This window comes from Magallana gigas, chromosome 2 (assembly GCF_963853765.1).
Source record: "Magallana gigas chromosome 2, xbMagGiga1.1, whole genome shotgun sequence".
In the NCBI taxonomy this organism is placed as follows: domain Eukaryota; kingdom Metazoa; phylum Mollusca; class Bivalvia; order Ostreida; family Ostreidae; genus Magallana; species Magallana gigas.
Window position 1 is genome coordinate 26173045 of NC_088854.1, and position 12946 is coordinate 26185990.

The following is a 12946-nucleotide window of genomic DNA, read 5'->3' on the forward strand; positions in this document are numbered from 1 at the left end:
TTCCGATTGATCTTTTTGAAATCTATTTCTAATATGTTCCTCACTATATAAGATTAATAATTTGATCACAATAACGCTTGTATTATAGACTAGTATATCAATGTTCTTGTGTTATTTGCTTGAAACTTGATATGAAAATACTTTAAAAATGTTAACTTTCATTAAGGAGTCGTCTGCTGTAAAATTTGTGTTACATGTATTCGTAAACTAATATAAAATTAGAAACTGTCATACTTTATTATGAATTATGCAACATTTGAACATTTGTGAACTTTAACGGCCATTTTGAACGCAAATCGAATACAAATATGAATGCCAAAGAATGCTAAGAAAAAGCATTGAGAAGTCTGACTCCGCGCCTTTTTTTCTTTTTTTTTTATTTTGTTCAGTCCTGGCAAAACGTTTATCTTTGAAAATCAACGTTAAAGAAATGTATTTAAAAAAAAGAAAATCGAAAAAAAGTTTTTCAACACGACAAGATATGTACCATTGACTGTTTATATTTTACTTGAATTCTCGTTATTATACTTTGACACAGCACAGTACCCCCAAAAAAGTCATTTATAGCCGAATTTAAATGATTTGTGACCGATCTAATTTCTTTAACATCAGTTTAAAGGGTCTATTAACGCGGTCATAGAATTTAATTGCAATGACCTATGTGCACTCAGGTCTTCTACTTACAACGCAAGGACAATGTACGATGTGAGCTACTATCTATAGATTTATATAGAAAAATACCTCAGGGGGTCGGTCATACCTTCTAGTTTACGTTTGAAAGTACCACCATAATGGAGTGTCAAAGTTTTGAAAAAATATATCACTGACTTTAAAAAAAATCTGTTTGGTGTGAAGTTTGCATATCGATAAACTTGTCAATACTAACCTTAACCATAATACATGTACATGTATGTAACAGGTACTTTAATTTCTTTACATTTGCTATTTTTTGCTTAACATATATTTAAACTTATATCTGAGATAATTTTGTTTCATTACAATTATGTTTTGTTATCTTTTTTAAAATTTCAAATAGAACTTTTTTTAAAATGACTAAACATATTATAAAGCATTTTAAAACAAATATCAAAACACTCGTTAGTGCATAAAAGGTACATGTTATTTTGTTGGTGTTTGAAATTATTTGAATAAATAGAAATCAAAATAAGGTTGAAGGTGTTGGTATCGTTATTTTTTTCCAATTGAAACGGTTTATCAGTTCGCTCTCTCTCTCTCTCTCTCTCTCTCTCTCTCTCTCTCTCTCTCTCTCTCTCTCTCTCTTACATACGTTACTCAACCCCTAATAAAGCTGAGTTTAATACTTCAGTAACGATTTTAGTCTCTTCGGAGCTAACCAAAGTATCTACTCAGCGCATGGCAAATATACGGGGAGGATTATGATTAAACATGTAACAACTTTTTAATTACATGACGGAAGAACTTCAAAATGACCTGGTACTTTGGACCATTAAATGCCTTGAGTATTTTCATGTCATTTATTGTTCAAAATCTTCTTCTGATCAAAGAATCCCGAAAATTGAAAACCATAAAAGTTTCAGTTTATTGAGAGAACTTTATTTTACTCGCTGACAAATGACTTTACTCCAGTCCGATTTCTAAAAGATGGGAATGATAGGACAGAGAATGGAATGGTCCGTTTAATGAAAAAAATAATTATCGTCTTGGTATTATTTACACCTGAGTTTAATTAATCCAATTCTTTGGAATACACATCAGAAATGACGCGTATTCTTCATTCTAACATTATTTTAGACGGTTCCCAGTTTTAATATACTTGAGCAACAAGTTGTGAACGGATAAATCAAATCAAAATTGAATTGTGGAAAATGCAACCCTCCTTAATAAATCTTTTATTTTGGATGTTATGCATCAACTATATTGGTAAGAAAACATTAAAATATTTAAAGGTCGACGACAAATTAATTTTAAAGTCATTTGAAGGCAATTAGAATTATGAAATATATACGTTTATATATATTTTTTTAGGTTTTGGTATTTTTTAAATGCAAAATAATAGTTTAACGTGTTGTTTATTGATGGTATTGCTTTTTTATTTCATTTCTTATTCCTTTTCTCGATCGAGGGGTTTTGTTATTAAACCCCTGTACATGTTTACATGTAATGGTAGAAGGTATTATGGTCCTAGAAGTCTTTCAATGAAAAGTTAAGTTTGTTATTGAATAAAACCAAAAGCCACATTTTGCAGATGCAGTAGTATAAATATAAGTTTTAATTTGTATACTAGTATTTTTCTTGCTTATTTTTTTAAAAGTTGTTTAATTTGGTGCGAATTGTTGACTATTACAGTATTAAATAATTATCCATACAAACCAATTATCTTGGAAAGTTATAAACTTTCACATAATTACACCAGAACAATTCAAAGACAAAAAAATTCGTAGTAAATAAATATCATTTCGTATGGACTTGAAGTTGGCAGAACACAAAACAAAAGCACATTTATTGCACTGTAAGGTATCAAGAGTAATTTAAGAAAAGGGAACAGTTTCGTTTCGTTCCCCAATTGATTGGGCCTATTTACTCGCATATTATGCATGCAAATCAATTCTAAACACGCTACTCGTTTGAAAGATTGGTGAAAAATATACACAGATTTATTCTTGATTTGCCATATTGTTTTGAAATCTCATTTTCTATATTTATAGCGAATGTCAAAGCCGTATATATATATATCGACGTCGGGGGGAGGGGTGAGGCGAATCTTAATAAGGAGCGAAATAACGTGGTTCCATAAAATTTGTATATAGAATTTGCTTTTTACCAATTTTTTTATACCATTTTTTATTGAAATATGACTTCAATGACTAGGACAACTTCTTCGATGCCTATTATTATGCACACACGAAACAAACGCATTCACTAGTGTCTAAAAGCGTATACAAAATTTTATGTAAAATCGGACCAAAGTACTTTTGATTCAAACGTCTTTCAAAGAGTCTAAGAAACGTATTACACTTATGTAGTTTACTGATAAAAACTGTCTGTCGTGATAATTTTACATAGAGCGCAATATATATGAGTTTTTGCTCAACAGCATGCTAACGGTAAATGTGCCAGGCGGGAAACAGTAATACTTAGTGTACTAGTACATGCATATAGTTGTAGTAGTACATTGTACATGTTGTAGCAGTATGCATGTAGCAGTAGTAGCTACACCTGCCTTTGTTAATCTTTGACAATCTAATGTACATATAAAGCTGATTGAATGTGTATCAGTAATATACACCATCTCTATACTTAAACAGAGAATAGTAAATATATCACACTTCTATATATATAACGACTTATTGGTAGTACAATGTAATATTTTTTTTGAACTTACGCTAGATATACTAGTAAGTAATTACATGTAGTAAGATTTTTCTTCATACATATTCATGTAAATATAAAATGCATTATGTATGTTTTAGACTGTCAATGTACAACGAATACTGTTGGGAAAATTCCTAATCCCCCTGACGATACGGACCATGGAACGAGTGAGTTGTTTTGATCTAACACAGTCTTTAAATGCATTCTTGTTGACTTTATTCGTTTTGATTCAAACCTATATATGTGTCATTATCTAGACAGAACGTTCCTTCTTTACAATGACCAGCAGACATACGAGATCAACTGTTGTGGCTATATATCCCAGTGGGAAACAAATGCACGCTACACAGGAGATCTCTACGCACAGATTTGGAGATCTGTGGGTGGAAATTGGTCGTTGGTCGGAGAGAATAACCTGACTATTTCAGGTAAATATATTTATAGATACCAACTACACAAAATAAGAAAACATTCTTCAAATATTCATTCAGTTAAAGAGATTAAATCAAAAAAGATTTAATTTAGATTTTATGATTATGATGATAATTATGAATGTCTAAGTTTTTACTTCCCCCTTTCCTTAGAAATCCTTAGCAATGTGTTTTACAGTAAATAAACAGACAAACGACAAAAGCCCCAAAAAATGAGGAAAAAAATTGGATGGAGAAAACGAATAAATCGTAAAAATGAAGAAAAGATCAATACACCCACCCTTAGATTAAGAATATTTTTGGGTTTATTTGCTCGACAGGACAATTTTGGGATGGGCCCCCCTTGATATTTAAATAAATACTCTACGTAACCTGACGTGGAAGGGAAATTAAATTTTTTATACATGTATCAATGTATATTATATTTATAACATTTTTTATATTTAGCTTTAAATATTAAAACTAATATAATTTTGTTTTAGAATTGGATTTTTTAAACCTTTCAATTTATTTCAATATTTAGAACATTCAAATCAGAAAGCATACTCAGTTTGTATAAATCTCCTTATTTACGTGTACGAAGTACAATGTACATGTAGTCTGACCAACAGTTTATGAGTTTAATAATTGATTATTCTGCTTATTTTTTTCAGCCACCGGTTCAAAAATATTTGCGATCACTTTATCAGAACAGATTGCCGTAGAAGCAAATGACGTGGTTGGTTTGTAAGTATATAGTGCCTATGTCCTAAAGAAATGCGGTAACAAATACAATTCTGATATGACTGATATCTTATAACTGTCAGGATTATGTTTTTAAAATATTGGCTAATTTAAATAGACTTGAACATTGTATGATTCTTCAGTAAGTCGCCAGGGTTGACGGTTCCTAATAGCAAGAAAAAGAATGGAGGCAACAGTTTCAGTGTGTTGTATAAGGATGGGTCTATGGCATCCATCGGAGACACGGAGTCATTTTCTAATTACGTAGAAGATATGGTAACGGATGTTGACAAAACGGAGTTTGCGATTATGCCAACAGTCGGGCCAGGTTGGTAAAACGAATGTTAATATCATAATGTATATCAATATTTGATATTAACGAGGCCGAGTACAGAACGAGTACGCACGCTTTCGCGCAGCGTTTCATTTGTATTGTGACGCCATCTTTTTGCTTGTTTGACGCCATGGCGTGATAGTTTTATCTGCAGATATTCAGCAAAATTTGTTGAAAATGGCACGTTTAATGCGTAAAATTAATGTTATATTGTGGAATAAACATAACTGTCTCGAAGTATAAGCTATATTTGGGCTCGGGTCGAAAAAGTGAAGAGGGTTCAGCAGGCCAAACCCTCTGTCACGTTGTCTTAACCCGCCTAAATAAAGCTTAATTCATATATTTCAAGACAGTAACCATGTATTTTATATTAATGACCCTTAATATGTGATGTTATATATTTTTTTATTACTTAAATATGTCTGAAGGCTTTAATAATACTATAAAGATCACCTTTTCCGCCTTTGTCAAATAAAAAATAGCCATTATCTGACAAATCTGGGAAATTGGGCATACAAAAAACAACTTTGATAAGACCCCTGGAACAAACCAGGAGGTAAAAAGTTTTTTTTATTTGACAATTTGATGCCTTTTAGCAATAACTTTAATATGTAGAACAGAAAAAGAAATCTCTAGGGCAGAAGTTTAAAAAAATGTGCAAAATTGATACATTTCAAGCGAAATCCCATAGGGTCCTATGTTAAAGATTAACAAACTTTGAGATGACCCCCTAAACAAACGGTATGGTAAATGTCTTATTTTTTAATCTTAAAATAATAATTATATCAGTAGAAATTCAGGTAAAAAATTTCATTAAAAAATCTAGGGCAGAACTAATTAGATCCGGCCTCGTTAATCATGATGTTGGATTTTATTAGGAAGCTCGCCATCATTCAGTACCACGCCGACAACAAACACTATCACAGACGACTCGCCCATAGGGACGCTAGTGCTCTCCGTCAATGTGACTGATGTTGATCCTGGAGACTCGGTCGTCGTGTCCTTGTCCACCATTGTTCCTTCCTCCTCAGCGTACTCATTCAACGCAACTTCAAGTAAGCGCCAAAAATAAAATTGAAATGCATATAACGCCCGAATTTTCACTGAAACGAAGCTTAAGGAAGGAGTCTTTTCTGGTTTTCGACTTGTCAAATGTTAATTTGATTTATTGCTCATTAAATCAAGATGAAAGGAAATTAAAATAGTATATTTTCTTTCTTTTTTTACTATCATACAACTTGGCATAGATATAGTAATCAATGTTTAGAATCTAACAAGGACTACATTTCTGGCGGAATATTGGCGTAGGAAAATATCACATGTTGCGCAATTCAGAATTGCTGTAGATTAGTGAGTCTGTTTTAACATTTTTAAAACAATAACATTAATGTTGGATTTTTTAACCAATGTGAACTAATGGTAACTATTATACTTGGGTTTCAGAGTATGTTTTTAAAATATGATTTGCTAATCAAATTACATTTTATAAGGTTTTTAAAGTATCCATTGTACATATTGATTTGTGTGACAAAATCACTAAAATCAATTTTTCTCTCTTATCAAATGGTCAATATATTAGCTTTTCGGTCAATTTATATCTTTATATAGAGTCTTCATAAAACATAAAAATCAGAAATTATATAATATTGGAGGCATAAAAAATAATCAAAATATCCTCAAAATTTAAGAAAGTTAGATGAAATGCAGGCTAAACAATGTCAATATTAGTTTCAATATTTATTCCAATTTAGTGTTATAAGCTGATAAACATTCTGATATTCTATCATTTCACTGAAGAATAAGGTAGTGACCTTGACCTGACCTTTATGCGAAAACAAGAAGGTCAAATTTGATTAAACTGATAGAATCATTTATTTATACATGTATGATCTGTTTGACTGTGTCAAAATTTAATGGATTTCTTATTATAAGAGGGATGTATGATAACGAGAAGACTGCACCCTTAAGTAAAATTTATAGATCAACTTAAAGAAAAGGTTATCTAAGTCATAGTGATAATAATCTATGAATATTATTTATTTAAAGTGGAGTTACAGACCACTTCCGCGTTAACTTCCGGTGCGTTCCAGTTCACCTTCACGGCCACCGACCATTGCGGCAACACAGCAACTCATACATTGGATCTGACTGTACACAATCCAGTAAGACACTAGTCTTAATATTCTAGAAATGTTAATTAGAAAATAATTACAAAATGTATATTCATAATTACGTTTTCGTTGAATATTTTGTTTTGATATAAAATTTGACACGAAGGAAGTTCACTTGCTAAGTGAATATAATTTACGTCTGTAGTGTTAGTAATTTTCAAATTTAATTGTTTGGTTTCTTTATTTAGAAGTTTGTGGTTAAAAATTTGTTAAACAAAGAAAACCCTTTTCTCCTTAGCCTCCAGTGATACACAACCTCCCTGCAGGCTCGTCCATCAATGAAAACTCAAAAACGGAATCACAGCTGTACACGATAAACGTTACCGACGATTCGGCCAACGATGCAATCACGTGTTACATAGAGAAAACCACCCCACAGATGGCTGACTTTTATATCAGACGGACCAGTCTGGATACATATGGTGAGTTATTTTTTTAACTTTTATATGCCTTTAGAAACATTTTCATTTTATTAGTTAACGCTTAAAGAAAAACAAACTTTTAAAGGGCGCGATTTCAAAAGTCCCAATATTTGTTTCACGTTGATTCTATGAAATGTTGGTTTTGAACACGGGGAAGATTCTTATTAATAGTACTTAGAGAATGACAGATTTTGATTCTGGATAACGGCTTTTTATGATTTTTGTACTTAGAATATTCAATTTATTTGGGATCAAACGCGAATTCACACCTTGACTATGACACTGCTCCGTCCATTGATCTCAACACCTGTTGTACCGACGCAAAGGTCAGTGTCTGTAGCAACTACACAGTGACCCTCATCAAAAACCACCCTCCCGTCATCTCCAGTTTACCGGCCACAGGTAATATATAAGCATTGCATCACCTACAAGTAAATAGTCAAAAATCTAATAAACCAAAAGTATATCGGTTTCTACTTTATTGAATACAAATGGATACTTATACCAGTAACTACTTAAGAAATAAACAACGTTATTTAGTGAACATGGCGTTATGAATAGCAATTGCTCTGTTGGCATATTCCATGATGCGCGCTAGCGCATCATGGAAAATATGCCAGCAGAGCAGTTGCTATTCATAACGCCATGTTCACTAAATAATCGTTGTTTATTACTTATATTTGCATTTTACCACTCGCAAATACCCTGTATTAGCCTAGACCTTGACATTTAGCTATTACATCAAAAGTAAACATTCAGACTGTAATGCATCTTTTTAATTCACATAGATTTGTTAACAGAGTCAATGATATGTTATAACAGTAATTCCTTTAAAATGTTATCAAAAACATGTTTTAATATTACATGTAAATACGTCAATTTTAATGGAGTTGGAGAAAAACACATGATGTATCGTATAGTGGTTTAAATCTATAAAGTCATGGAAAAGTATATATAACGTTACACCTTTATGACGTCATAGTATACTGACAGAGCAATTGCGATTATAGAGAAATAATTGCAGCTCCTTCGTATGGGCTTACAGTGGGAAAGAACAATGGAAATGCAAATATAAGTATATACATGTAACTATTTTCCAAACTATATCATTCTATGTACTGAAAATATCTATACTCTGTTCTTATTGTCTAAACAACTGATTGTATGCCGTATACATTATATAATTTATGGCACTTAAGAGGATAGCATTTTTTCGATATAATTAAAATAGCCATCTTTCAGCTATTCTATCAGGGTGCATTGTAAATAAGTTATTTACTTTGTTTTAATAAAGAAAAAAATGGAACATGACTTGTTTGAACAATGTTCAAAATGACATTGCTCCATTTCATTATTAAGCTGTAGATGTGTATATTGGTTCTGTGGAAGGGACACCAGTTTACACAGTGGTAGCAACCGACCCCGAGTCTGATAGTATGACGTATGAAATCACGTGTAACAACAGCTGTCCTTTCAGGGTTTCAGAGAGTACGTACAAACATTTCATTTACTTAAGAAATAAACAACGTTATTTAGTGAACATGGCGTTATGAATAGCAATTGCTCTGTTGGCATATTCCATGATGCGCGCTAGCGCATCATGGAAAATATGCCAGCAGAGCAGTTGCTATTCATAACGCCATGTTCACTAAATAATCGTTGTTTATTACTTATATTTGCATTTTACCACTCGCAAATACCCTGTATTAGCCTAGAATTTGACATTTAGCTATTACATCAAAAGTAAACATTCAGACTTTGTAATGTATCTTTTTAATTCACATAGATTTGTTAACAGAATAAATGATATGTTATAACAGTAATTCCTTTAAAATATCAACATGTTTTGATATTAAATACGTCAATTTTAATGGAGTTAGAGAAAAAGACATGATGTATCGTATAGTGGTTTAATCTATAACGTCATGGAAAGTATATAACGTTACACCTTTATGACGTCATAGTATACAGACAGAGCAATTGCGATTATAGAGAAATATTTGCAGCTCCTCCGTAGGGACTTACAGTGGGAAAGAACATTGGAAATGCAAATATATGCATATGTATGATAAATTTTGTGTTGATCTATATGAATTGCAAATATTCGAATTCATCGAAAAATTAATAAAAGTCCCAAAAGTTACATGTAGACGAGGATATTTAAGTTTTAATGATTTATTTATTTTTTCATTTTCATTACCAGACGGAGAAATCTTAGTAAATGGCAGTCTAAGTGGATTAAACGGGACGGACTACAATGTTTCCATATTTGTATTTGACGGGAAAAATAATGTTGGACCAGAAAATATAACTTTATCTATCTCGGGTATGCGTTTGTTTAATATTTTATCTTGTAGCTGAGAATGTTGACTTTTATTCGGTCAGAACTAATGTTCACAAGTTAATTTCATTACACACTAAAATGCTGTGTGATCAAATTTATGATAAAGCCCTTCGAGCTTCATCGGATTTGTTCACCCCGACCATAATCGATATCTCATGACACCTAAAGAATGATTCATTATTTACTAAATAAACGTTTCGTTTTGTCGAAAACCTAAATCTGTACAAATATTCATCAACTTGAAGGAATCATTTAAGGGAAGAAGTGAATTGGAAAAGACATTGCCATTTAAAATTTACCTCTTACCTTCCAAGATTTTAGCCTCTTTTAGATTTTACCGTTATAGATTTCTCTTAAAGATGTGTTATCTGAACTGATATGAAACAGATTAAAAATATTGTTACCGAACATGTGGTTTCATGCATCACATGCATTTAGTATCCTTAGGCATCAATTTTTGTGGAATAAGTAAAAATCTTAAATTCAAGGATAAGTGAATTTGATACTAATGATCCTATTAATGTAATGATATAAAATATTGCACTTGAGTCTACATTTATTTTCGAGGATGAACGTAACAACGAAATCCACGAAAATTGGTATGCAACGAATATTGATGAAACATCTGTACCTTATTATACGAATAATTGATCGTTTAACTCCTATTGATATGTAGGTACTGAGTCTGCCACTACCACTATCACGACAGCTGCCTCTGTCCAGGCAGCCACTGATGGCGTGGATTCCAACACTCTCAGCGCCATCTACACAGTGGCGGGAATTTCCGCAGTCACATGTTGTTCTGTTATTGGAGTAGGGCTGTTGGCGCTAAAAATTTATCGCAACGTTAATCGACAAATCAAACCATCCATCGGAGATTAGTTTATGAACAGACCCAGTAACCTGAATATCTCCGATTAAGTGATATTTAATAGAATTTCGATTATTTATTGTTTTGAGCGATTAGTTTGCACCAGAATACTTTCAAACGCAATTGGATTTTGCATATCTCCAGTGAAGCATACATAAGTGATTAATGATTTCTTTAGCTGACTTTGGGTTTAGGGAACTTTTGCAAGTATTTACGATACAGTTTCATAAGAGCTTAATCATATGATGATACATGTAAATTGTTCTTAGATGATGATATTTTAAAATTTTAAATATTGCACGTTTTCTCGTTTGGGTCCAAATATTTATAAAATTGTGTGAGAGTACACTACAGCTTTAGTTATAGCGACAATATTATAATGAACTGTTTTGTTTTAAGCAATCTCGGAGAGAGAGAGAGAGAGAGAGAGAGAGAGAGAGAGAGAGAGGTATCTTGGATTGTATCGACTGATAAACAGGAACTGCATTTCTTTGTTGTATTATGATGTATGTATTATGGTTATACATACTTACATACATCTTTTATATGTGTTAATTTAATTCGTTAATAGCTACATAAGACAGGAAAAATGATCAGACTTGAACTTTGTTAGATTTTCATTCTTTGTAAAATGCACAAAAATTCTTTTGTATGAAATATTTTTGATAAATCGAACCTCTGTTGCATAAGCAGTGTATATTTTGTGTTCTATTTTTATCATTAGAGTTGCTTCATTTTTGTTGCATTTATCTCGTGGTGCTTGTAAAAGATTAAAACATGTAGTACCGTGTTTTAACAGTTTAAACGTTCATTTCCTTAAAGTCAAGAACAAAATCAATTTTAAATAACACTGTGCATAAATATATTATATAAAGACTTCATTTTCACTGATTATTTCCTTATTTTCAATTCAATTTTTTACATAGTCCCATAAAAGTTGAGGGGGGTGCAACTCCATGTTAAATCAATTTTTTGTATGTAAATATCAGACAAATCTTTGTTGCGCAAAAAAGTGGGCGGGGGGCAGGGGGTGGGGGGGGGGGGGCAGCCCCCCTCCTGATGCTACGTGCCTGCACACTACATAAGTTTTGATACTTGCAGCATAAAGATCTGGGACAACTCTATTTTAACAACTGTGTGCATCGTTTATTGACTGAATAACTGTCATTAAAATCGAATCGTTTTTAGTACATTTTTTGGAGAAACGGTGCAATCGTCTTCCACAAACATTAGATTGCTCGATAATATTTTGCAAAGGGAGGTCCTGAAATAGGTACACTTTTTTCTTCGATATTTAGAATAATTTTGCATTATTACGTATAACACTGTGCTGGTGATGTATATTAGACGGATAATTGAAATCAGCCATTCTTATATTTTAGCCTTTGACTTTGTATGATTTGGTTTTGTGGGTTTGTTGTTTGGTTTTTATTTTATTGGGGGGAGGGGGGGTAGATTTTTTAACTTTTCAATATAAATATGCAGTCATGTTTGTATTTCAAGTGATTAGCAAGGTATATTCAGACCAAATGGACAAGATCTATAAAACCCTTATTTTTGCAAGCAGATTTTTGTCACTGCTGTATAGTTTTAGATAACATTTATTGTATTGTTTTGTTAAAGTAAATAAATTGTGAATTAATATTCTCTAGAAACTATTGTAAACGTCTTACATTTTGCTGTGAACTTTTTTAAGCGTTTTTTTTTTTTTTTGCGAAAAGCAGCTACCGCTGAATCAACTACGTGTAAATTTTACGCTAAATGCCTATACAGGCCGCACGGCCCAGTCTGACGTTGAGTTATAACGACGTTTCTATAACGTCGTAGTCATGGGTCTACCTGAGAGTAATATGAGGCATTCACCGTTTGGTCAGAGGGTACATTCGCGTATTCCATCAAAATATCACTTGTGCCACTTGTGGACAATTGATGTTTTTCCTGTTTCCTCAATCGTATGTTATGTTTATATCGGTGTTTTACCTCAATCGACACAATTTTTTGTTGGCGGGCTGTTCCGTGCGGTCAGATGACGTCGCTTTTTCAAGCGTTTTTAAAGACATATTATTGTTGCCGTAATATCTTTTAAAACGTCATCAGCTGGTTTGAAAATATTTTCAAACGACGAATGAAAATTGCGTACGCCATACAGACTACACCACAATAGAGTCAGAAGATATTGAAGTTTTGAAAAGTTTTATCAAAACTGTAAATATTCATATCTAACAAGAGGCCCATGGGGCCACATCGCTCACCTGAGCAACAATGGGCGTTCAAAAGATATTGTGCCATATGGTCC

General features: G+C 32.4%; 1 protein-coding gene across 1 annotated transcript; it reads left to right on the forward strand.

Moving 5' to 3' along the window:
- Positions 1-1693: 1693 nt before the first annotated feature.
- LOC105337583 (protocadherin gamma-A11) lies at positions 1694-11152 on the forward strand. The gene is made up of 12 exons (XM_034445803.2): positions 1694-1902; positions 3453-3521; positions 3612-3782; positions 4439-4511; positions 4652-4836; positions 5721-5897; positions 6889-7004; positions 7252-7435; positions 7667-7837; positions 8795-8923; positions 9639-9761; positions 10456-11152. Exons 1-12 carry the CDS (start codon positions 1848-1850, stop codon positions 10659-10661), a joined length of 1659 nt encoding a protein of 552 aa, XP_034301694.2. The 5' UTR covers positions 1694-1847; the 3' UTR covers positions 10662-11152.
- The last annotated feature ends 1794 nt before the right edge of the window (positions 11153-12946 follow it).

What these genes read in the sequence shown, in the direction of transcription:
- LOC105337583 (XM_034445803.2), top strand. Translation starts at nt 1,848, where the DNA reads ATGCAACCCTCCTTAATAAATCTTTTATTTTGGATGTTATGCATCAAC. An exon ending in GAATAACCTGACTATTTCAG is followed by an intron (nt 3,783 to 4,438) that starts GTAAATATATTT and finishes TATTTTTTTCAG; the next exon opens with CCACCGGTTCAAAAATATTT. An exon ending in GACCAGTCTGGATACATATG is followed by an intron (nt 7,436 to 7,666) that starts GTGAGTTATTTT and finishes TTTTGTACTTAG; the next exon opens with AATATTCAATTTATTTGGGA.